We start from the raw sequence: 23136 nt of genomic DNA on the forward strand, positions 1-23136 counted from the left end.
GGCTCAGTGGATAGAGCGTCGGCCTGCGGACTGAGGGGTCCCAGGTTCGATTCCGGTCGAGGGAATGTACCTGGGTTGCGGGCACATCCCCAGTGGGAGATGTGCAGGAGGCAGCTGATCGATGTTTCTCTAACATCGATGTTTCTAACTCTATCTCTCTCCCTTCCTCTCTGTAAAAAATCAATAAAATATATTTAAAAAAAAAAAAAAGAATGCCAAAGCAGTCTATGGTTGTCCCTTTCAAGCTCACATGTGCAACGTCTTTCATATTTTCCATCCTTGTAACTTTGTTCTGCACTTTGGTCCTTCCTTCAGATCTTTCCAGTTTGCTAATTCCTTTTACAACTGAGTCTAATCTTCCAATGATCTTTTTTTATATTTAGAATTTTTACTTTTTTTTTTTTTAATATGCCAGGTCTTGATTATGTGTATATTCTTAGTAACATTTTACTTCTGATATCATTTCCTTAAACCTTTTAAAAGCAGAAAACTCACTTTATATTCACTATCTGATTGTTCAATCATCCGAAGATCCAGAGGTCTAATACTCTTGTTTATTCTGAGTACATTCATGCATAGAAATCTGTTTCTTCCCGTACGTGAGTTTATAGTCAATCAAGCCTTATATCCATGGGAATCTGATGCAGCCTGGGTGGAAGACACATGTCTTTAAAGAGGATTTGCATTTGCCTCTTTGGGAACCCCTGGACCTGCTGGGGTTGGACCCCAACAGTTAGGCACTCACGGTGCCCAAGGGGGTCTATATTAGAACTCCTAAACCACGTAAGGGCAGGCCTGTGGTTATACATTCTCAGGAGACACTTTTTACCCACTGTGTTACCAGGCCAAGCCAGAGATTTTGCTTTGTTACCTCCGTTTGCTGGCTATTTTTTTCTCGTCCATCTTCTCGTGGCAGCCCTTGAAGACTCCAGTTTCCTGTGAGTCTTGGTTTCCCGTGGTTCTCCACTTTGTTGGGCTCAAGGTCTTGTCTTCATGAGCCTGTTAAACACTGAGCATCCTGGTTACCTGGAGCAGAAGACGCCCCTGGACATCTGTGGCTTCAATGCCTGCTTCTTCCCTTGGTTTTCAGCTTCTTATTTTTTGGTTCCTGGTATTTGTCTTGCTTTTTTGCAAGCCTAGCTCATTGTTACATATTATTTAGTATTCTAGGTGTCCTTTTTTTTAGAAGGTTTTCAGATTATTGAGTTTGAGATACTGCCCAGGAAGATAAATAGGTACATTTCTGAAAGGCCCATATCACATGTCCCATCCATTCTTCTTCAAGGAATTTATTCTTTGGATGGGAATTTGCATTAACTATCAAAGTGTAAAATATACATAGATTTTAATCCAGAAATTCTGCTTTCTAGAAATGTATCCTACATACACACTCACACTGGTATCAAATGCTGTATGAATGTTATTTGTTGCAGCAGGCTTAATGAAAGAATAAAGTTCATAGTCAACCTAACTGTCCATTATTAGGAGAATAGTTGAAGTATTTCCCACAATATTTTGCAATAGTTCAAAGGAATTGAAAAGACCCATTAAGATCTGATATGGAAAGATGTTTATGATGCAAGTCGCATGACTTCTTTATGTAAAAATACAAGATATGTTTACATGTGCTTATATATTCACAAAAAGCTTCTGAAAAGACACACAATTAACTGTTAATAGTAGTTTCCTCCAGGGGTTGGAAGTGAACCATTGTTTTGCAAACATTCCTTCTCAATGACAAATATGCTAATTTGAAATGCTTTTTTCCCATTTATTATCCTTTCGGTTTTATTAGTATTAGCAGTGTTACCGGAGGCAGTTGAAAATAAAGTCTTTCTCTCCAAACTGTTCTGCAGCTCTTATCTGCGACCTGCCGGCCCAGCATTCCTTACCTGTCCTTTACCTGTCAATTATTATTCTAAGTCATCTGGTTGTCCTCTGCTAACTTTACTAGAGTACGCATTATCTAATGCTCTAAAAATAAGGGTAGAGACTGAAATAGGTAGAGTTCTCTTATCGGTCTTGACAAGGAAAAATTTATGGTGTCCATGAAGGACTTGAATACTAAATGCCACACCACTGCAAAGGGAAAGGAAGGGCTCACCGAGAATTAAATGAGAAGCTAGACCCATTACTTTAGTTGTGTCACAGCTTGATCAGCAGGAGATACTGATTTCAACATCTGAGTCTGGATGTAGCTCCTGGCTGAAGCTTGAATTTTCAGAGAGCTGCTTAATTTGCAAGGACTAGTAGCTGAATTGGGCATTTATGTAGCTGGGAACATCTTCTGGCAGGAGCCTGAAGGTTTTCCTTTGAACATCTTCATTCTTTCACGTGAAGAACTCTGGTGATGACAGTGCACAGCTTCAGCTACTTAATTTCCCAGCAGATATAAAGGCATTAATATGACAGGGGCAATGTCATTTACCCGGCCTTTCAGATACTAAAAGGCTACTTCCTTGTTCATTCTCCTTGAGGTAGGTTCATAGTAGTGCCACACGGAAAGCCGTCCCCGCTATTAAGATGCATCTGGATGGCAGTTTTCACCATTTTGTGAGGACATGTCATGGTTTAACTGGCTTAAACCAATCACCACTTACTCCGAAAGGCAAGGATAGGGTCACCTTCCCTTGAGCCAAGTAGAAGAGGAGACACCTGGGCAAAAGCTCAGCTCTGAGAGAGAGAGAGAGAGAGAGAGAGAGAGAGAGAGAGAGAGAAGGTAATGGGTGCTGAGTGAGCAGCCAGCAGTATCTGCCACACTGTTATTGCTTCCTTATCTTCCTTGTCTGCTAGATAGACTCCGTCTCACCCTTGAAGACTCAACTAAAACATTACCTCTTCCAAGAATCCTTTTCTGATGTCACCAAGCAGAATGGAATGCTTCGTCCTCTGAGCTCCCATATTGCTGGGTTCATACCTCTACTATAGCATTTATTACATAGTTATAACTCTGCTACCTTCAGAAAAAGTGAACCCTTGGAAGAAGGCACCATGTTCTATTAACCTCTGAGTTTAACCTTGTTGAAAGGAAGAGAAATGGAAAGAGATATGGAGGAAGGGAGGAAGGAAGGGAAAGGAAAGGAAAGGAAAGGCAAGGAAAGCGAGGGAGGACTTAACTACTCTGAGTCTCAAGCTGTTCATCTACAAGATAGAGATAATATTAATTCTTAACGCAGTAGCTCCGTTAAAGATTAAATGGGATAATATACAGAAAGCACCCAACACAGTACCTAACTCATAGCTTCCCGTGTACTTTTGGAGAACACGTATTCATCTTGTACTTTTTAAATACCATCCTCCCACCCTTCACACCCATTTCCTAGCACAATACTTTGTACAAGTATAGTTGCTCAATAAATGTGTTGATAGTACTTCAATCAAAAAAATACAGATTACTAAACAAATTAAACAACCAGCTCAATTTGCCATGTCCTGATTTCCTTTATTAGATTGGCTAAGAGCCCTTTTTAATAACATTTCCTAAATTCTCTATTAACAGAACTCTTATTTGAGGCTTTCCTACAACCATCCAGAACACTAGTTCTGCACTCTCCACTTCGGCAACCTTTCACTAGGCACTCTTTGGCTTTTCCACTCTGCTCTGTTCAGTTTTCTGGGCTTCATTTCAGATCTGTCCTTCTGAGGTATGCCTTCCTCCTCTTCCTAACACTTCTTTGTTGCTAAAAATAGGTGATGTCCCTTCAGAGCAAAAACACTTGGCAAATCAGTTAGCTTTTATAAGTACAGCTTTATACTGGTCTCTGAGGTTGGTGGTGGGTGGATTAAATAAAGGAAGAAGCTCATAACCATATCCTCTCCATGTAGTCCTGCATTCCTCAAAGAGTTTACAAAATTTATGTAAAAGAGCAATATCATACTCATCAAAAATGCACATGCTAAAAAAATGGTGAGTGAGATTTTGCAGAATACTAAAGAGTAAATAAAACAGCCAGCTCAGAAGATCACCAGAAAGCATTTTGAGGAAGCATTTGATTAAAGGATCCTACAATCAACCCAATAAACTAGGACTGGAGCTGTTGTTGGTGATCCTGATTTAATAGATACACTTTTAAAGGAAAACTGGAGTATATAATAGAGCCCATTTCCTTTAGATTATAATGGATATCTTTAAGACTTCTCTCATCTAGGCTATCTCTTAGTACGATACTGTCAGCTTAGGTTCTGCCTAGACTCAGTTCTTTATATGTCCTGTGAAGTTTTGTAACATTAACCCCAAAAGAGGCATCATTATATTATCCAAAATGTTCCTCTCATACATTGGCTGTTCAACTGCTTTGAAATACTCGATATCCCTGCAAGCGAAAGTTTTCTATTAGATACAATATTTAATCTTCTTTACACTTGTATATGTGTGAATGAATGCATTCATGTGGATGGAGCCATATCTCCATGGATGTCAAGGCATTATGTTGTTGCATACACTTACATATTCATGTACAAATTATTATATAATTGAAAATGAGTGTGTTTTTACCACTTTGAACTTCTGAAACTCATCTCTGGAGTTGCATTGTCTTAATTTCTTTGAATAAAAGTAACAAAACTGCAGCCTAAACTAAAAATTGTTCAGAAGTCTAAATTTAAAGCTAACTAGCCCAATTTAGTACTCAATTAAATCCAATGCTGTTTAATTTATTAGCAACTATGTCAACCCACTTGTCAACTACCATCTTATGAATCTTCTATCCTTGACTCAAAAATCATTCCACCTTCTCTTTATTTTCTCGAGTTCATGCCAAGTTCCCTGCCTGCTATTCAGTATTTCACCCACATTCTTATGGCCATGGTTCTCACAGTCTGATTTACAGGCCTCTGGCTATCTGCCAAAAAGATTCTTTAGGTGTATATGCAGTCCAAAGAGTAAGTCAGACAAAAATGAATATGAGAGGGAGATATGCATGAAGAATTAGAAGTATTCGCTAGTGAAGATGATATTGTCATAGAATCACAGAGCAAAAAAGAATAGATCAACATCCCAATGATATTACTGATGGGTTGCTATCCAGCTATTAATTTAATATCTCCAGTGTTGGGGAACGGAGAGCCATCCCAGGCATGCTTCCCATCATGTCAACTCTCTCTCATACATCCTCTCTCATACATCGAGGTCACATCTGTTTTCCTATAGTTTCTACCATTCAAGTATTCATTAAAAGTCCATTAGAGTTGTTAACCTATGGAGCCACTGACCCTTTTGAGAATCTAATGAAAATGATGGACCCTCTTCATAGAAAACTGCGTGTGCAAAAATAATTCTTCTTAGAATTTCAGTGAGTACATAATCGTATAAAAACCATTCATCCATAGACTCCCTGGTAAAGAATTCCTCACTACTGTTTTGTGTGGGAGAGAAATGGAAGAGAAATACGCCATGGTTTCCTCCTTCAAGAAGCTTATTTTCTAATAGCAAATTCCTGTGACACCTTTAATTGTGATGAAACAGTATATGGTAAAGTACTAATTATATAGTGGAGAACAGAACATTCTGCTCTTGACTGAATAGCTAGATGGAAGTCCTTGCAAATGGTCACCATGCAGTCACCTTGCATACGGGAAATGAAGGCCTTTGCAAGGTTCTCAGAAGCATCATCTGGCAACACAGGAGAGCAGAGGAGGGTGCTGGTCATGGCCTGATACATGGTACTCAACAAATTTTGCTAAATAAGTACATGATCTTAGAATAAAATGCTCCTTGATCCTCCCAAAAGGAAGTTGAAGAGAACAATTAAAATATCTGCATTAGCCTTCCAACTTCCATAAGAATAGCATTTCTGTCCACTTCACCACTTACTCCAAAAATGTCAAAGCATTTCTAAACCCCAAACAGACCTCTCTGAGACATGACTTAGATGAATTAAACAAGGTTAAAAAAGATATGTCCAAGGTCACCGAAGCCAAACTACAGAATAGAACCCAGAAGGTTCTCCCAGCAAATCTCAGGAAGGGAGAGCTAGTACTTCCATTTCAATTTCTTTTTTAAATTTAATTTGATTTTATCTTCTTTTTTCTATCGTTTATCCCCTCTATGCCTCTTCCGCTTCCACGCATCCCCTTGCCCCCACTCACAAACAACACACTGTTGTCCATGGCCATGAGTCTCTTTTTTTCTTTTTTGCATAATCCCCACCACCACCGTCACCGCTCCATCAGAGCTGTCGGCCTGCTCTCTATCTTTGAGTCTGTCTCTATTTTGCTTGGTAGTTCAACTTGTTCATTAAATGCCACATATGAGTGAAATCATAAGTACTTTCTTTCTCTAACTGGTTTATTTCACTTAGCATAATGTTCTCCAGGTTCATCCATGCTGTCCTGAAGGGTAAAATTTTATTCCTTTTTACGGCAGAGTAGTGTCCAATTTCTTAATAATAATATCTTCTAACGTATTAACTGGACAGGCTTAAGAAGAAGTGTTTCATTCTCTTTGTAATCCAGATGTTATCCTGCTTTCTTTATTTGAGGGTGACCTTGATGGTTCAGTAAAGAAACCTCATCAAATAAGGTAACAGGGAAAACCTCTTAGGTGGTTCACAATCACTTCCTCGCTCTCTAAAATTCAATTTTAAAATATTTTTTTTATAAAGAAGTAAGATTACTGCCATACATACTTCCCTTTTACCTTCCACTGTACCTCAGCTCAGCACTACTAGAGTCCTAACCAGCTGAACAACATCTGAGTTGCCCCTAATTTCATAAACATTCAAGACTATTTATTTTGGAGTAAGGCAAAGGTAAGACACATATAATCACTTGTTCTGTAAAGTCTGGTGGCAGAGTAAAAATAGTCAGCAACTGAATTCAGAGACCCCAGGGTTCCCAGTTATTCAATAGCCAATGAGCAGTGACTAATACACACCAGAATGTCAGTGCATGCTTACAATAGTGCTGATAAATGAACTTGGCAAAGGGGGGAAACAGTCCTTATTTTTCAAATTAACATATACAGAATCAGGCGAGTTCAGAGACACAGCAATTCAGAGGTGTAACCCTGAACAGATGGCTGCTCTCCACATGCTGTCTCTGAAGGGGATTTTTTTTTCAAGGTAAATAGAAACAAACGCTTCTGTGCATTGTACTCCCAAATAATAGATCTCATAAGAAGCATTTTCCAGCATGAAACCAGTTTCTTATTAACCACATTTTAATGGCAAAGACAAAAACTGGCTTATGAGCTCCTTTAAGGCATTCACTGGCATTCCACAATTAAATTACACTTGAATAGACGATATGCAATCCAAAACAGAGTCAGGGTCAGAGTCAGATACAAGAGAACTTAAGAGTCCAATAACTGGAACCAGTCCCAGTGACCAAGGTGAGAGCCTACTCCCTTGGACATGATGGCGAACCTATGACACGCGTGTCAGAGGTGACACGCGAACTCATTTTTTGGTTGATTTTTCTTTGTTAAATGGCATTTAAATATATAAAATAAATATCAAAAATATAAATCTTTGTTTTGCTATGGTTGAAAATATCAAAAAATTTCTAGACGTGACACGGCACCAGAGTTAAGTTAGGGTTTTTCAAAATGCTGACACGCCGAGCTCAAAAGGTTCGCCATCACTGCCCTAGGATCAGAGTTAGTTCAAAGACGGACAAGCGGAGAGACTGATGTGATGCTCGGCCACCAAGCAGCACATCTAGAGATGCTGGGATTTTCCTTGCTCATACTCTGGACCCGTCCAGGACCTGTCACAAGGGTTAGGCTGCCCCACGAAGCTAAGTGTCCCCAACTTCCCATCCCTTACTTGAATTCTGTTTCAGACCTAGCTTCAGAATATTGTCACAGGGGTGATGGTGTTTTCTCTCGGTAGTTACAGATGGCTGGGCAAGAAGCTGGTTACCAAACAGAATAGCTTCCTACGGGGAGCAGAAAGCAAGAAGATTCTGGAGCCAACAAGAAATTCTAAAACGTCACAGCTGCGTCATTCTAGGGTAGAGAACCCAGGTGTTCTCTGCTCAAAGCTACTTTTCCTTAAATTAGAAGATTGCTTGTGTCGTGAAAGAAAAACTTTAACTTTTAGCTCACTATTGGATAAACCCACAAATCCTTGGTTCTTTCATGCTTGGAGACTGGTATCCTTAAGGTTGTGGAAGCATTTTGGTGAATTCCTCCATTAACTCGATGAAACCCTTTCAGCAAGTCGGCAGGGAGCAGCTAGTGATCACTAACCAAGACACATGTGAGGGGTGTGGGAAGTAAGTGAAGAACTGGGAGGACTGTTAGAGCTTACGCCAGAAGAGCAGGACCGACTCGATCTAGTAAAGGCTCTTGGTAGAAGGTCAACACCTTGACAAGCTCATCTGCCCCTTTGGTCCCTGGCCACTGGCTGTCTCACTCCTGGATCGAGGCAACCCCCTTGGCTATCCTTCCCCAGCACCATGGGATGTCCCCCTACGCATCCTATTCATCCGTGAAGAAATACTGTCGTCTCAAAATCAATTGGGTGGTGATTATGAGCCATTATCTGCCTGCTGTGCTGAAAAGGATATAAGGCAATCTGGAGAAAATCTTTCATGATGGGCTTAAAAAAAAAAAAAAAAGTCCAGTATATCTAGGAATGGTGTCCCTTCTAAGTTGAAAATTAAAGTCAAAGCTACAGTCCTTCCATAATATTGGGTTGTTATGTTTACAAGCGTGTTGTATTTTTGAAGCAAATGCCATGAGAATATGAAAGATTCATTCCTGATTTGAAGGGAGGAAAAAAGAAAAGGGAGCTCTTTCAAGTGAAACAGATGGACTCAGATTCAAGGACAGAATGGGATATTTTCTTGCTTTGCCCTGCAGAGGGGCCTATAGCTCTGCCTTCTATAGTCTCCCCAATATCAATCTCTAGGTTCTCTGTCCTTTCAACTCAGATTTAGAATTATGGGTGTAGAATATATATGGCACCTAAAATCCAGTCCCTGATTGAGGAAATTGAGACTTAGAAAGAAAATTTTATTTCCCAAAGTTGGCTGAACCAAGACTAAAAGTTCCGTTTCTTGATTACCAGAACAGTGTTCTTTTCACTCCGCTGCCTTTTTATTCCTATGATTTTATTTTATTATTATTTTAATTTTTTGCTTTGGATAGTATGGATATTTATTTTTTTTATTTTTTATTGAGCTTATTAGGGTGACATTGGTTAATACAATTATATACGTTTCAGGTGTACAACTCTCTAATACATCATCTGTACACTGTATTGTGTGTTCAGCACCCCACCTCAAGTCTCCTTCCATCACCATTTATCCCCCCCCCCCACTTTACCCTCTCCTACCTCCTCCTATCCTCCCTTTCCCTCTTGTAATCACCATACAGTCTGTTATTCCCCTTTAGTTTTTTGAAAATTACTTTCATTTATTATTTGTCCAAACTGATAGGGAGGACGCTTTCCAATATCTTCCTTTAAAGGAAGATATTGGAAAGCGTCCTCCCTATCAGACCATCCTGCACATCAGATATTTACATGACGATTCATAACAGTAGCAACATTACAGTTATGAAGTAGCAACGAAAATAATTTTATGGTTGGGTCACAACATGAGGAACTGTATTTAAAGGGCCAGAAGGTTGAGAACCACTGATCTAGAGGGAGATCGTCTCTGTGGAGGCTTCCCAGAGGAGCAAGGGGTCCCAAACCCACACCAGACGCCCAGCCCAGGCTCCCAGAGCTGGGAAAAGAAGTCCCTACAGGCAGTAAGAACTATGGGCTGTAAAAACCAGTGCCAGTTGGGGCTCAGTGACACAGAGGCTGCTGGAGACCCAACTATTCCTCTTAAAAGGCCAGCACCATGAACTGAACTTACAAGGTCCTGCTTCCTCTGTGCTCCAGCACCAAGGTGAGGCTCTGGGGAACACAGACACATATGAGGAAGAACTGGATCATCTGGCATCAGGGCAGGAACTCAGGGGCGGCTTTCTCCCACACAGAGGTGCTCACAGGGATCATTGTTCCTATGCTGGGACCTCCCTGATTGCAGGGCTGACTGGCAGCCATTCCTGTTTGCTCTACCCTGATGTTTCCCTAAGACCCAGCCTCATCCAATTTACAATCCCATCCTAACTGTGCACAGCAGCTTTTGCATATGAATGGCCTTTCCTTGATCAGGGTAAAATCTCTCAAACAAGCTGCAGCTGGGTCAAGGAGACCCAACCCTATCAATAAAAGGCCCAAGGTCCAGAACCAGCATCAGCACCAGCCTGTCTAGCTTCTTAGCTGGGCCTCATCTGGGCACTTCCAAACCTGATACAAAGAGGAGGAATCTAAAGATCTCTCCATAGCTCTTGCCGGGTGGCCCCAGGCAGTGGCTGACTTTGCACCTCTCTAAGAGACCCAAGTGCCAGTGTACCCAGTGGTCAGTGTCAGACCATACTAGATTACAACTCTTCACATCCATAAGCAACACACTGATGGGGCAAACTCTGAGCACCAAAGCCCCACTGAAGCAAGTCCTGCTCCACAGGGGTGTCTCCTGCACAGCAGCTCTCCCACGGTAGTCACAGCTGGTCCTCACAGCCAATTGGCCTGGAGGTCAATTCCTCCCAGTGACACCAACAGCAATCAAGTCTCAACTACAACAAGACTGTGCTCTCAGCCCACAAAGGGGTGCACCTAGAGCTCCCAGCTTAGGTGACTGGGGAGGCTGAGCCATTATACAAAGCCACTCTACCAACCCAAAGAGACACAGCAGCTCTACCCAATACACAGACACAAACACAGGGAAGCAGCCAAAATGCGGAGACAAAGAAACATGTCACAAATGAAAGAAATGGAAGAAAGCAAACTACTGGATATAGAGTTCAAAACCATAGTTATAAGGTTACTCAAGAATCTCCTAGAAACCTCCAAAAAAATGGAAAAGGACCAGTCAGAAATTAAACATACGCTGACTGAAATAAAGAATAATATACAGAGATTCAACAGTAGAGTAGAGGATTCTGAGAATCAAATCAACGATTTAAAATATGAGGAATTAAAAGATACCCAACCAGAAGAGCTAAAAGAAAAAAAAAATCCAAACATATGAAGACAGTGTAAGAAGCCTCTGGGACAACTTTAAGTTCGCATTATGGGGGTGCCAGAAGAAGAGAGAGCAAGATATTGAAAACCTATTTGAAGAAATAATGACAGAAAACTTCCCCTATCTGGTGAAAGAAATAGACTTACAAGTCCAGGAAGCAGAGAACCCCAAACAAGAGGAATCTAAAGAGGACCACACCAAGATACATCATAATGAAAATGCCAAGAGCAAAAGGCAAAGAGAGAATCTTAAAAGCAGCAAGAGAAAAACAGTTACCTTCAAGGGAATGCCCATATGACTGTCAGCTGATTTCTCAATAGAAACTATGCAGGCCAGAAGGGAGTGGCAAGAAATATTCAAAGTGATGAATACCAAGGACCTACAACCAAGATTACGCTACTCAACAAAACTATCATTTAGAATTGAAGGTCAGATAAAGAGCTTCACAGACAAGAAAAAGCTAAAGGAGTTCATCACCACCAAACCAGTATTATATGAAATATTGAAGGGTATTCTTTAAGAAGAGGAAGACGAAGAAAAAGATAAAAAATATGAACAAAATGGCAATAAATACATACCTATCAATAACTGAATCTCAAAATCAAAATAAACAAATAAGAAATCTAATGAACAGAATAAACTGGTGAATAAAATAGAATCAGAAGCATGGAAATGGAACAGACTGACCATTCTCAGAAGGAAGGGAGGTGAGGGGCGGAAAGAGATTAAACAAAGATCTTATATGTATATATGCATTACCTATGGACACAGACAATAAGGTGGTGAAGGCGTGGGGCAGGGCTGGAACTGGGTGGACGGGGGCAATGGTGGCGGGGGGGTGGGGCGGGGGGAGAGGGACATCTGTAATACTCTCAACAATAAAGATTTTTAAAAAAAAAACACCAAAGGATCAAATCAAACACTGTTGAGAGATTGCTATAATTCAAAGATCAGAGGCTATATGTACCTTGATGGCCAGGGATCATGTGTGTTATATTTAACAGTGTATTCCCAGCACCTAACACAGAGTCTGACACACAGTAAACAATAAACATGCATTACATAAATGAAGGCAATGATAGGGAAAATATTCTTATCACTGTTTTTTGCTGAGCATATGTATAGGGGGGGATAAAGCTAAGTATAGAAGTGGAGCAGAAATGGGAGAGAAGGAAAGACTGATTGGTGTCCCTCCGTTCCTAGAAGAGAAGAAGAGGTTCTGAAGTAACACAAACAAACAAACAAACAAACAAACAAAGGATAATCAAATTGATAAATTCCAAAAATCTACCCTTTTTCTTTCCCTGCTCCATTCATCCCACCTCTCAATCCAGGGTCCCACCATTGACTTTTTTTTTTTTAAGATTGCCTTTCGCCGAAACCGGTTTGGCTCAGTGGATAGAGCGTCGGCCTGCGGACTGAAGGGTCCCAGGTTCGATTCCGGTCAAGGGCATGTACCTGGGTTGTGGGCACATCCCCAGTGGGAGGTGTGCAGGAGGCAGCTGATCGATGTTTCTCTCTCATTGATGTTTCTAGCTCTCTCTCTCTCTTCCTTCCTCTCTGTATAAAAATCAATAAAATATATTTAAAAAAAAAAAAAAAGATTGCCTTTGGACATTCATCTCATTAATTTCAATCATTATCTGCCCTTACATTCAGTGTGAGGTGTGTATATGCCCTCTCTTTGGGCATTCCCAACAGTGCCGTTTTTCATTTACATTGGATGTAAGCAGTTCAAAGTCCTCCTGCCTCCATTTCCTTTGCTCTTCTCTCAGTCTTCTCCCAAGGCTACCGTGGTCTTGGGGAAAGACAGCTGACGGCTGGGGCAGCTCAAGAAGAATATCAGTTCAGTTGTTGTTCTACTTCCAGCTCTGAATTGATTCAAGCTAAAAGTCCTATGGGAGAGGCGTCCAATAGAAAATGCATCTCTTTCTGAATTGCCCTTCTTCAATTTTATAGAAGTACTCACCACACACATAGGAATGTCATAAAAATGTTTTCCTCTGCCGCAGAGGTCAGGGTTTTGCAGGCCTTTGGGGAGCAGATAACACACTCAAATGTCAGTTCAACTGAAGAGCCATGTTACCCCACCAGAACGCCATGTTCTTGGTACTTGGCAGACTGGAAACACCCCAAACCACGTGCACCTGAGAAGATGCAGCCCCGTCACAAAATTAAGCCAGTTTCGTCTGATCAGACACTTTTTAAATCTTCTTCTAGATCAGTGGTTCTCAACCTTCTGGCCCTTTAAATACAGTTCCTCATGTTGTGACCCAACCATAACATTATTTTCGTTGCTACTTCATCACTGTCATGTTGCTACTGTGATGAATCGTCATGTAAATATTTGATATATAGGATGGTCTTAGGCGTCCCCTGTGAAGGGGTCGAGACCCACAGGTTGAGAACCGCTGTTCTAGATTAAGGTTTGAATTAATTGAGAGCCTCGCCCTCCCACCACTCACACTTGTTACGGCCAATTCAAACTTGTTTTAACTGGGTTCAGACAAAATTCACCTACTCTTGGCTTTCACAAATATAACTGACAGGAACAAACAAAAACATTCCTATTTGTTAAGAGCAATGCAAAAATCAGACTTTGGACCTTGCAGCTTGAGAAGACTAATGAGATAATGTCTCAAATGTGTTGGAGCTGCATGTGCGAAAGGCTCTGTGGAGATAGGAAATAAGATAAATAATTCAAGGAACCCTTTGTGTCAGGAAATCTGTCTTCTGGAGGATTTAATAAGTTTTAAATAAATATTTTACAAACGTGTACCTGCTCATCTTATGTCAATGGCAGCCCCGTTAGGTTGAAAAGTACTATTATTCTCATTATAACAAATAAGGATCTTGGTTTCTCATGAAAGAGTTTCCAAGGAAATTACAACAGGGACCAAGGCTGTTAAGTAAAGCCTTCTTACTAAGCTAAAGCTTCCAACTTCAATTTCAGCTCTTGGTCAGTCCTACCAATTTGAAAGCTCAAGTCCTAGCCCTTTCCAACGTCCCACTCCATTCAAGCCAAGTGCATCCTTGTGGAATTCTCTTACTATCCTACATTGAGAAAAACCATGAAGCACACCCAACCCACTTGGGGGTTCTTGTACCATCAGAATACAACAACTAATGCTGTTGTTCAACTCTTAAGAATGACCACATAAAGGACTTCGACAATTTAAGAGCTCAATTCAATTACCTGCGAGCCTTAATCTGCCCCTTTATTCAAGTCCCTTCATTTAAAAGTACACAAAACCTTTTTTCTTCCCCTGACATCTTTTATTCCTATTATAAAGAAACTCATTTATTTTTATAAACTCTACAAAATAACAAATGAGACACAAAGCTTAGCAAAGAATTTTCTGATGGGAACTTCAAAAACATTTGCTTTTCTCACATGCCTCTAAATACCAATAAATCTCGCATCTGTGTGTTTAAAACCAGTGCGGTTTCGCACGTCAGAACCTTACTTGAAAACATCCATTACCTTTTTTTTAACTCACCCAATCTTAAACTTTTTCTAGAATCACCACGTCCCAAAATTTCTATCAGAAAAATCAAAGGGTTTCAGAGCGGGGAAGAACTTAAATGGGTGATCTGCTGTAGCCCTTGCTTAGAGCCAGGTGAATTTAATTTAGAAGTATTCAAAATGAGGACCTCTGGCCATGCTTAGCCTTTTGGGATACACACAGAGTGAAAAGGTAAGTCCATCACCTCAACGGAGTTTGCAGTCCACTGAGGTGTTTCTCAAAGGGCATGGGTATCACACGAAGGAGAAGGTGTGACTGTAAAAATGAACATTTCCAGGCTCCACCTCAGACTTACTGATTCAGGCGCAGGGCCCAGAAATCTGCATTTTTAAAAGTACCCCCACGTAATTCTTATGAACAATGACATTTGAGAACCACTAATTCAGTAAGTCTGAGAGGTGTGCACAAAAGACTATCAGTCAGAGAAGTGCTGAATATGGGTAAAATAGGGGGCCTTCTAGTGACAGAAAACAAATCTTTGATCATCATCTGCCCTCATCAATGCCAGATTTTATCACAAAACACAAAGTCATATACTAGTCTTACCCAGACATTCTAAATTATACTCACCATTAAGTTAGATTGTGAACTATCAATTTCATAATAGAAACCCTTCGTGCAGAAAACTAAAATCTCCAGTGATCTACCATTCTCCCTAAAATGTCTAATTCACTTGACATTTAGTTTGATTTCATTTGGCTCATGAACCACACATGTTAGCCTATTTTCTTCCCATGACGGTAGTGTTCATAAGGAGTGGTGATTTGCATAATTTTTTCCTTTGGCAGAAATACAAAACACACACACACACACACACACACACACACACACACACCCCAATTAACCTTTTTTAAAAAAAAAAAAAGTTGAATTGAGAAGCATGTGAGATATTGGATTTTAAGAAAGTAAGCTCTGAGCAAAAGCAGTTGACACATACAGATTCTGTTTAAGCCCCTCCCCCCATGTTGTACGCAGAAAAATCACCTGGGAATGGCTAGTCATGCGGATTGCAGAAGAGTCTGACTTGGTAAGACAGGTGACAACCTTTAACAAACACACTGATCCTCCCGTGAATGGTTCTGAGAGAACATTCCAGGGATTCCAAGATTTCTCAAATCCAAGCTCATATCTGAACCTCTCTTTGAGTTTAAATCAATATATTAAGCACCACAGATTGTCAATACACACATATTTAATTAAAGTAATAACAAACAGGAACAAATAAGGAAAGTCAGCTCATCTCCTGAAAGCCCACTTTCTGTAAGTCAGAGCTGGAGGATCTTGCTTATGACATAAATTACTTCCTCCTGAATTAAGAGCCACCTGCACTAAAAAAAAAAAAAAGCAACCTAATGTAGGCTTTTGCCATTGTTCCTTGTAGAGAGCACATAAAATATTCTAATTACCTTTTAAAAATAAAAACTGTGTTGAACAATGTGTGTGGGGGGCCAGGAGGAATGTTGACTGAGGGTGGAGTAAATGAGCCTTATGCTCTGGCCAACAGCAATGATCAGAGAAATACAATTCTGAAGATCACATAAAATAAAACCAAACGAATTTGATCATTCCTGATGTTAGGACTGTCATTTCCCTATCCCTCCAGGAATTAATTGTGGACAGATATTGGGGTGTTATCTAACGACTAATAACTCACAGAAAAACGGGATGTGCTCATCCTCACTTCCTTTGGGGGGACCAGGATACAATAGGGTCCTAGGATTGGGAATTTTCTGTGCGTCTCGGAGGCATGCTCTATGTATTTATGTAACACGCTATTTTTCAAATAGTCTGCAAACCTGTAAAAGGAGCCCTGGCTTATGACTTAATAATGACCACGTGATCTCACATAAGCTCTTCAACCCGCCCCCAAAGGCTCAGTTTTTCTCAGCTGTAAAATAGGTACGTACTCGGGGGTCAACCTGGATTCATGGTCTAACTTCTTCCCACTCAGCCAGGATGCTCCCCACACCACAGGACCGAACTGAAGTGTATTTGAGAGGCTCACATGAGATCATTTTTATAAAAGCGCTCGGCTAGCTGTGAAGCACTGGACGGACAAAGAGGATTGTTATCAGTCTTTTATGAAGCCCCGCGATAAAGATGCAAAGTGACCCAGAAAAGGACAGCAGGGTAGACAAACCTGAAATACAACGTCTAGAAGAGCCTAGAACATTCCTCCGGACCCAGTAGGTAGGTGGGTGCTTTTTAAGGACTGAGTGAATAAAGAGAAACACACACACACACAAAATAGGTTCTTGTCTCTACCAGACCAGGTATGATACCAAGAAAGAATACCTAAAATCAAGGATAGTTTGATTCAACCAAACAAGCCACAATGCCCCTTCAGCCGTGGGCAAACTACGGCCCGTTTGAAATGAATAAAACTAAAAAAAAAAAAAAAAAAAAAAAAAAAAAAAAAAAAAGACCGTACCCTTTTATGGAATGATGTTTACATTGAATTTATATTAGTTCACACAAACACTCCATCCATGCCTTTGTTCCGGCCCTCCGGTCCAGTTTAAAAACCCATTGTGGCCCTCGAGTCAAAAAGTTTGCCCACCCCTGGCTTAGATCTTAAGAATTACTTGATACGAAAGAGCATGAAAATATAAAATATAACCCACCACCTGCCAAGAAATGGATATAGTCTTACCTTTTCAGGCTTTCAAATGTAGTCTTGTAGGGATAGAAGAGTCTTGGTGAGGTTGCTGAATTTTTTCCCTGTTATCTGATAGATCTGCATAACCATCCTAGCAAACTTAGGAGGAAATAAATCCTATTGGATGTTGGGTACCTTAGCTTTGTTTTTGATCTGGAAACTGGCTTCCAGTGACACCCTAATTTTAAGCAAACCAGATTTATCCCCTAAACTCCCCGCTAAGCATACACACAAAAGAAAACTGGCCTGCAGGTAGGGGGTGGGGGGTGGGGGGAGAGATGGGGAAGAAGTTATTTACTTTCTAAAACAACTCTTTCTGAGCCCTTTGTCAAATTCCTAGAAAAGTAGAATGTGGCTCCAATTTAGATATTCAAATTGCATTACACACCACTTTTGACATAGCTATTTGTGTAGAATGCGGCAAACCCACACTGGGAAATAACAAATTTAAAAATTCAGGGGGAAAAAAATGTTTTCTTCTGGGTGGGCCTGAACTCCACCCCCCCCACCCCCCTCCCCCCATTGCAAATGTATTTTTATGCTGGGTAACATTTCCAAAACAGGGGTGTGTGTGTGTTCTATTGTTGAAATGAAACAAACAAGTTTGCTTTCAGAGTCATAGAAATGCCCAGCTATTAGAACACACGTTTTCCCCTGGCCGCTTGCCTCTCCTGTCCCCAGGCAACCTTTCCATTTGGCCCCTCGCGCTGGGAGGTCCCCTGGGGCTGTCTGGTGGAACTGATTTTTTGGTGCAGTGAGAACTAGCTTCTTCAAAATCTCAAAGAGACCACCCAGAACATGGCTGATGTTTGGCAAATGTGTACGTGTTTCCTCAGGACACTGAGTAACTGACCCGCCTTTCTGGGTCTTTTATTTGCAAAAAGAAAATAGATGGGGATTTTTTTTTTTTTTAAAGACGAGGCAGGGGTAGAAAATCTATTCAAAATTCACCTTATGAATTTGTGTTTGGGGAAGGGGCAGGGCAAAGACCTCCACCAAGCTAAAGCGTCTGGGACGAGCAAGAGCGCTCCAGCTCTGCGTCAGGGAGGGAGCACCTGCTAGCCGCTAGCAGCTCGCAGCTCGCTCCCTGGCCAACCTGGCGCTTCCCTCCCCAAGCTCCCCAGGGCGGGGCTGCCCCCAGCACGGACACCTCGGGGGTCGGGAGGCCGGGGCCAGAGGACAGGCCTGGCTTTGTCTCCGCCTACTGTGTGCTTCTCTCCGCACCGCCACACTACGTGCTCCAGCAATGTTTGCGGGGCGCAGGAAGCGGGAACTGCGCCTCTGCCCCCGCGCCTCCAAGGCGCACTATCAGGCACGCAGGCTGCCTCCGACCCACAGTCTCCTCACGTTGGCTGAGGTCACCCGGCCTCGGCGGCCCCGGAGCAACCGCGAAGGCGAGCCGCCGGAGCCAAGATGGAGAGGAAGCCGGAGAGGGAGAGAGGCGGCGCGGGGCGCGGGCCGGGAGGCCCACCTGCCGGCCGCGGAGGCGGCCCAGCCCCGCGCTCCCATTGACACCGAGGCCGGCGCCACCCGAGCGCGGGGCGGGGAGGGGACGCGGCGCGCGCCCGGCCCAGGCCCCGCCCCCGCCCGGGCCCGCACGCGCCCACCCGGGGAGCCGCGAGCCCCGCGGGAAGCGGTGGGGGTGCGGGGAGCGCGGGGGGCGGGGGGGGGAAGGACGCGCCGCGCGCGCGCTCCCGCCGGCTGACGCGGGCCCGGGCGCGCGCCTCCCCCCCCACCCCACCCGCCCCCGCCCCTCCCGGTCCCCGGGGCCGGCGCGCGGCTCTGCTGACGTCAGCGGGCGGACGGGCGTGCGGGGTGCGCAGAGCCGCTGGCGCACCGCGCGCGGCGCTCGCCCCCTCCCCCGCCCGGGCTGTGGCGCGCGCGCTCGCCGGCCCTCCCTGCATTTTTTCCCTCCCCTCCCTCCCAGCCTCTCTCTCGCTCCCTCTCTCCCCTCCGAGCTCCCGGCTGCCCGCGGCTCGCTCGCGCTCTCCGGTCTCCGGTCGGCTCCGGGCGATGCGAGCGCTGCGAGCCAGCGCCGCCGCCTCCCGCTAGAGACCTGTCCCCCGGGCCGGCCCCCGGCCCAGCCCTGCCCAGCGCGCGGGGGTCGGCGAAGGCGCCGCGGACGCACCGACGGCTGAGGATCGGCGATGCACATGCACTAGCAGCACCCCCTAACTCACTCCCTCCACGCGCCGCCGCCGCCGCCTCCTCCTCCGGCAGCAGCGGCAGAAGGACCCACCCTGCCCCCCACCCCACCCTCCGCCGGCTCCGGCTGCGGCTCCTGCCTCGACTATTATTTTATTTATTTTGGGTTGTGCACCAGCCTCCGTGCCTGCAGCCCGCGCCTCCTCGGACCGCGGGCTCCTCCTGCCTCGGCGCCCGAGCCCCAGACCCCGGCCACCCTCGCCTCGACACCCCCAGAGCCCCGCCAGCTGCCGCGAGTCTCCGCTGCTAGAATCTTGTGAGCGGCTGTCATTTGGGGGGGCTCTGGTTTCCCGACATTTTTGTTTTCAGCCAAAGGGAGGAGGATAGCGAGATTTTTTGTCCCCCTTTGAGCCCAGGCTCTGCTCTCTGGGGGGGTGGGGGGCGCGCCGAGCCGGGGAGCCGTGCCAGCCGAGTCGTGCGGGCTGTGGCAGGGAAGGGGCCGCCATGGGATGTACTCTGAGCGCCGAGGAGAGAGCCGCCCTCGAGCGGAGCAAGGCGATTGAGAAAAACCTCAAAGAGGATGGCATCAGCGCCGCCAAAGACGTGAAATTACTCCTGCTGGGTAAGGACTGGGCTGACACCCCATCCCCCGACCCGGGCCGCTCCGCACTCCCCTCCGCAAGCTCCCGCACCCCATTCGCGCCCGGGGACACCTGGTCCCCGAGGTGGCATCACCATGTGCCAAGATCGCCCACCCTCTCGCATGCCTTACCCCCCGCCCCCCACCCTCTACCCCGTTCCCCTAAACTGACACTGACCAGTTCCCCCCCCCCCCCCCGTCTGTCCCAACAGGGGCTGGAGAATCAGGAAAAAGCACCATTGTGAAGCAGATGAAGTAAGTCCCTGTGGCATTGGTACTTTTATTAAGAATTATTTTTTATCTTTGGTATTACCTTGCTCACTCCACATTGCTCTCCAGGCCCGGTTTTTGATTCGTGTACACACACACACACACACACACACACCTGGATTTGACTCCCCTCTCCCACTCCCTCCCTTGGTTCTGGGTCCCTCGCCCCAACTGCCTGGGTGGGTGGTTTTTTCTTGGGAGGGGGAGACAGGGAGAGCTTGTAGTTGTATGAATGACAGTGTCCGCCATATTGATCAGGACATCACACTATTGGCATGGTTATGATCATTACTCTTGCTTGTGGGGTGTTTCGTGTGTATCGCTGCCTCCATTTCTGTCTCTATGTCTCTGTTTCCTTCTGTTTCTCACTCCTCCCCCCTCCACCCTCTACCCCCACCCCCCACTCTACATCCATAATCCCATCTCCCCAGCTCTTCTCCTGGGGCAGTGATTTTGAACTTGGCTAAACATGAAGGGGACCCAGCCCTAGATTGCTGGGGTGGAGGAGCAAATGTTTGCTGTTCATGGATTTGGTGCTGAATTGGGAGGCTGTGGTTTCTGCGCGCCCCCCCCCCCTTTATCCCCCTAGAAAAGAGAATGAGGGATAGGGGAAGGGGTGTGTGGTAGGGGAGGGGTGCGTGTCCAAGTGGATGTGACTGGCACTGGGATCTAAGGCCAAGGTGGAAAGGGGAGGAGGGCTGCGAGGCTGAATGCCCACCCCTTGCTGCCCCCCGCCTTCACCCACTCTCCCCGCGTTTGCTGTCCTAACACTGGCAGCTTTCCTTCACGCTATGGCCTTTATCAGTGTATTTATTTACAGTCTGCATCAGCCATGTTCCGTGTAATCTACCCACAATGCGGACTTCAGGCCCCACTTGCCACCGCCCCCTTCTGCCTCAGCTATCAGTTTCCCCTCCTTAATTAACTGGGGGTGGATTTGAGTGATGGTGGAAAATTAAAACAAAATGGGATATTCCTTCCCTTCCCCACTTTCTCAGGAAGGAGCCTCGCCCCTCCTTCCCACTCTCGGGCTTGCTTCTTGCCCCATTCCTGGCAGTTTGAAACCACGGGCAGGTTGCTTGGGGAGGGGGGTGGCCTGCAGGGAAGGGGTGCGCCCTCCTGGTCTCCTGACCCCGCTGCTTCCGTTGACCTGTCAGTTCTGGATAGAGGGGTTCGTTAAGACCCTTTAGCGAGGATTCCACGTCTCTTTGCTGTGACACCTTCGTGCACACCCAGCTCCTAATTAGGGGTTGCTGTGCAGTAAACAAAAATGATTATTTTTCAACCTGACAGAATAGCCGAAGTAATTGCACCCCGTTTGGAAAACAAGGGAAAATAAAAACCCCTTTCGTGGAAAGGTGGGTGGGAGACGAAGCGTGCTTGCGGTTTCAGAAACAAGATGCAAAAATTCTTGCATGTGTAACAGGCATGACAAGCGGGTTCTAGGCGGCGCCATGATGGTAGGGAGTAGCGACTTGGAGACAATTTTCCCCGTCTGCTTGACATGTTCTTATTTTGTTCGGAAGGCCCCTGGGACTTTCTGTGCAAAGGGCCCCTCGGCTCGCCGCACCCCTCTGAGTCACGGGTAATTTGGCCTGGGGCTTCTCTGGGGCTTTTGCAACACAAATGGATGGGGAGGCGGGGCCTGGGGAATTGCTCTTTGCAACCAGGTGCATGTTGCATCTGCCCGGAGCCCTCGCGGATCGGTCAGTGCAAGCAGAGCCACCCCTGTCTCGCCAGGGAGGGTATTTTAAAAGTTGAGAAGACTGTAATCGGCAGTGGCGGGCTCAGAGCCCTGTAGAAGCCCGGGCCACCAGCTGCAGGAGCGAGGTGATGTTTCAGGCGTTGCGAGTGGTGGACAGCGCCCAGCCGAGGCCGGAAAAGTCGATGGGGCTCAGCTCGGCAGTGTTCGGCAAGGCTCGGCGCCGGCTGGGTGCGGGGCTCGGAGGGACTCGTTGATGTTCGGCACCGAGTCGGGGGCCTGGCGGAGAGAGCCGAGCTGCTTCCTAGGGGGCCGAAGGCATTCGGAAAGCTCCGGGAGGAGCGAGAAGAAAGCGGGTGGTATGCTAGAGTCTGCAAATTAACTTTGCATCTGCCAAATCAACTCCTTACCTGGTTTTCTTAAACATGCCCTATAAATTAGGTTGGTATAATAAGAAGTTTAAAAATATACACTGAGTCCCCCAAAGGGCACCTAGCCTTTTTTATTCAAAGATAGCAGAGCTCTCTGAGGAAATAGGTGTGCCATTTTAGAATGAAAATTCCTAATTATGTGCTGGGGCAGGAAATCTTAAATGAAGGCTGTATGTAGACTTCCCTGGGAAAGTCCTACGTGTCTCATATTTGGTTACATTAGGGGAGGAGAGGGGGCGGGGAGAGGACCACCCTAAGCTTTTGATGTTTGAGATGGTTAAATCATACATCCGAGCATTTCTTTTCCCTGCACCCCTCCCCCCATTTTGTCACTCACGGGACACCTTTTTGGAGAAAAATTTCCAGCAAGACTGAGATTTTGTAGGCAAAACTATTACTTTTTTTTTTTTTTTTTTTTTTTTTTTTTAAGAAAATACAACTCTCTTCAGGAAATCGGCTACGTTTGCTCAAAAGGTCAGTCAGAGAGATTTCTGGCCCATGTGAATTTTGCTACACGGGACCCTGGTGGCCTATCTGGAAGCCTTCATGAATGGCAGCTTTTTCTGTAAGCCCTCCCGCTTGGCTTGAAGTAAATTAGATCAGGGCCTGGTGCCAAGCTGGATGCAGGATTTGTTTTATTAACCACAAAATGTGGGATCGGTGTCACTGTATCCTAGTGACAAATTCTTTTGAGTCCTCCCATGCAGAGATGATTTTTCCTGATCACCACTTGGCCG

At 44.9% G+C, this 23136-nt stretch overlaps 1 protein-coding gene across 2 annotated transcripts in view; it reads left to right on the forward strand.

Annotated features, from left to right (window-relative positions):
• Window positions 1-18998: 18998 nt before the first annotated feature.
• Window positions 18999-23136, forward strand: part of GNAO1 (G protein subunit alpha o1) — a 116067-nt gene continuing 111929 nt past the window's right edge. The window contains exons 1-2 of one of the 2 annotated variants that reach the window (XM_081106656.1): window positions 18999-19978; window positions 20209-20251. In XM_081106656.1, the coding sequence (XP_080962782.1) occupies window positions 19861-19978; window positions 20209-20251 (161 nt within the window). In that variant the 5' untranslated portion in view covers window positions 18999-19860. The remainder of the gene's footprint in view (window positions 19979-20208; window positions 20252-23136) is intronic. The other variant, XM_081106657.1, reaches the window with a different exon arrangement.

Source organism: Myotis nattereri (assembly GCF_964212035.1).
Source record: "Myotis nattereri genome assembly, chromosome: 15".
Classification (NCBI taxonomy): Eukaryota; Metazoa; Chordata; class Mammalia; order Chiroptera; family Vespertilionidae; genus Myotis; species Myotis nattereri.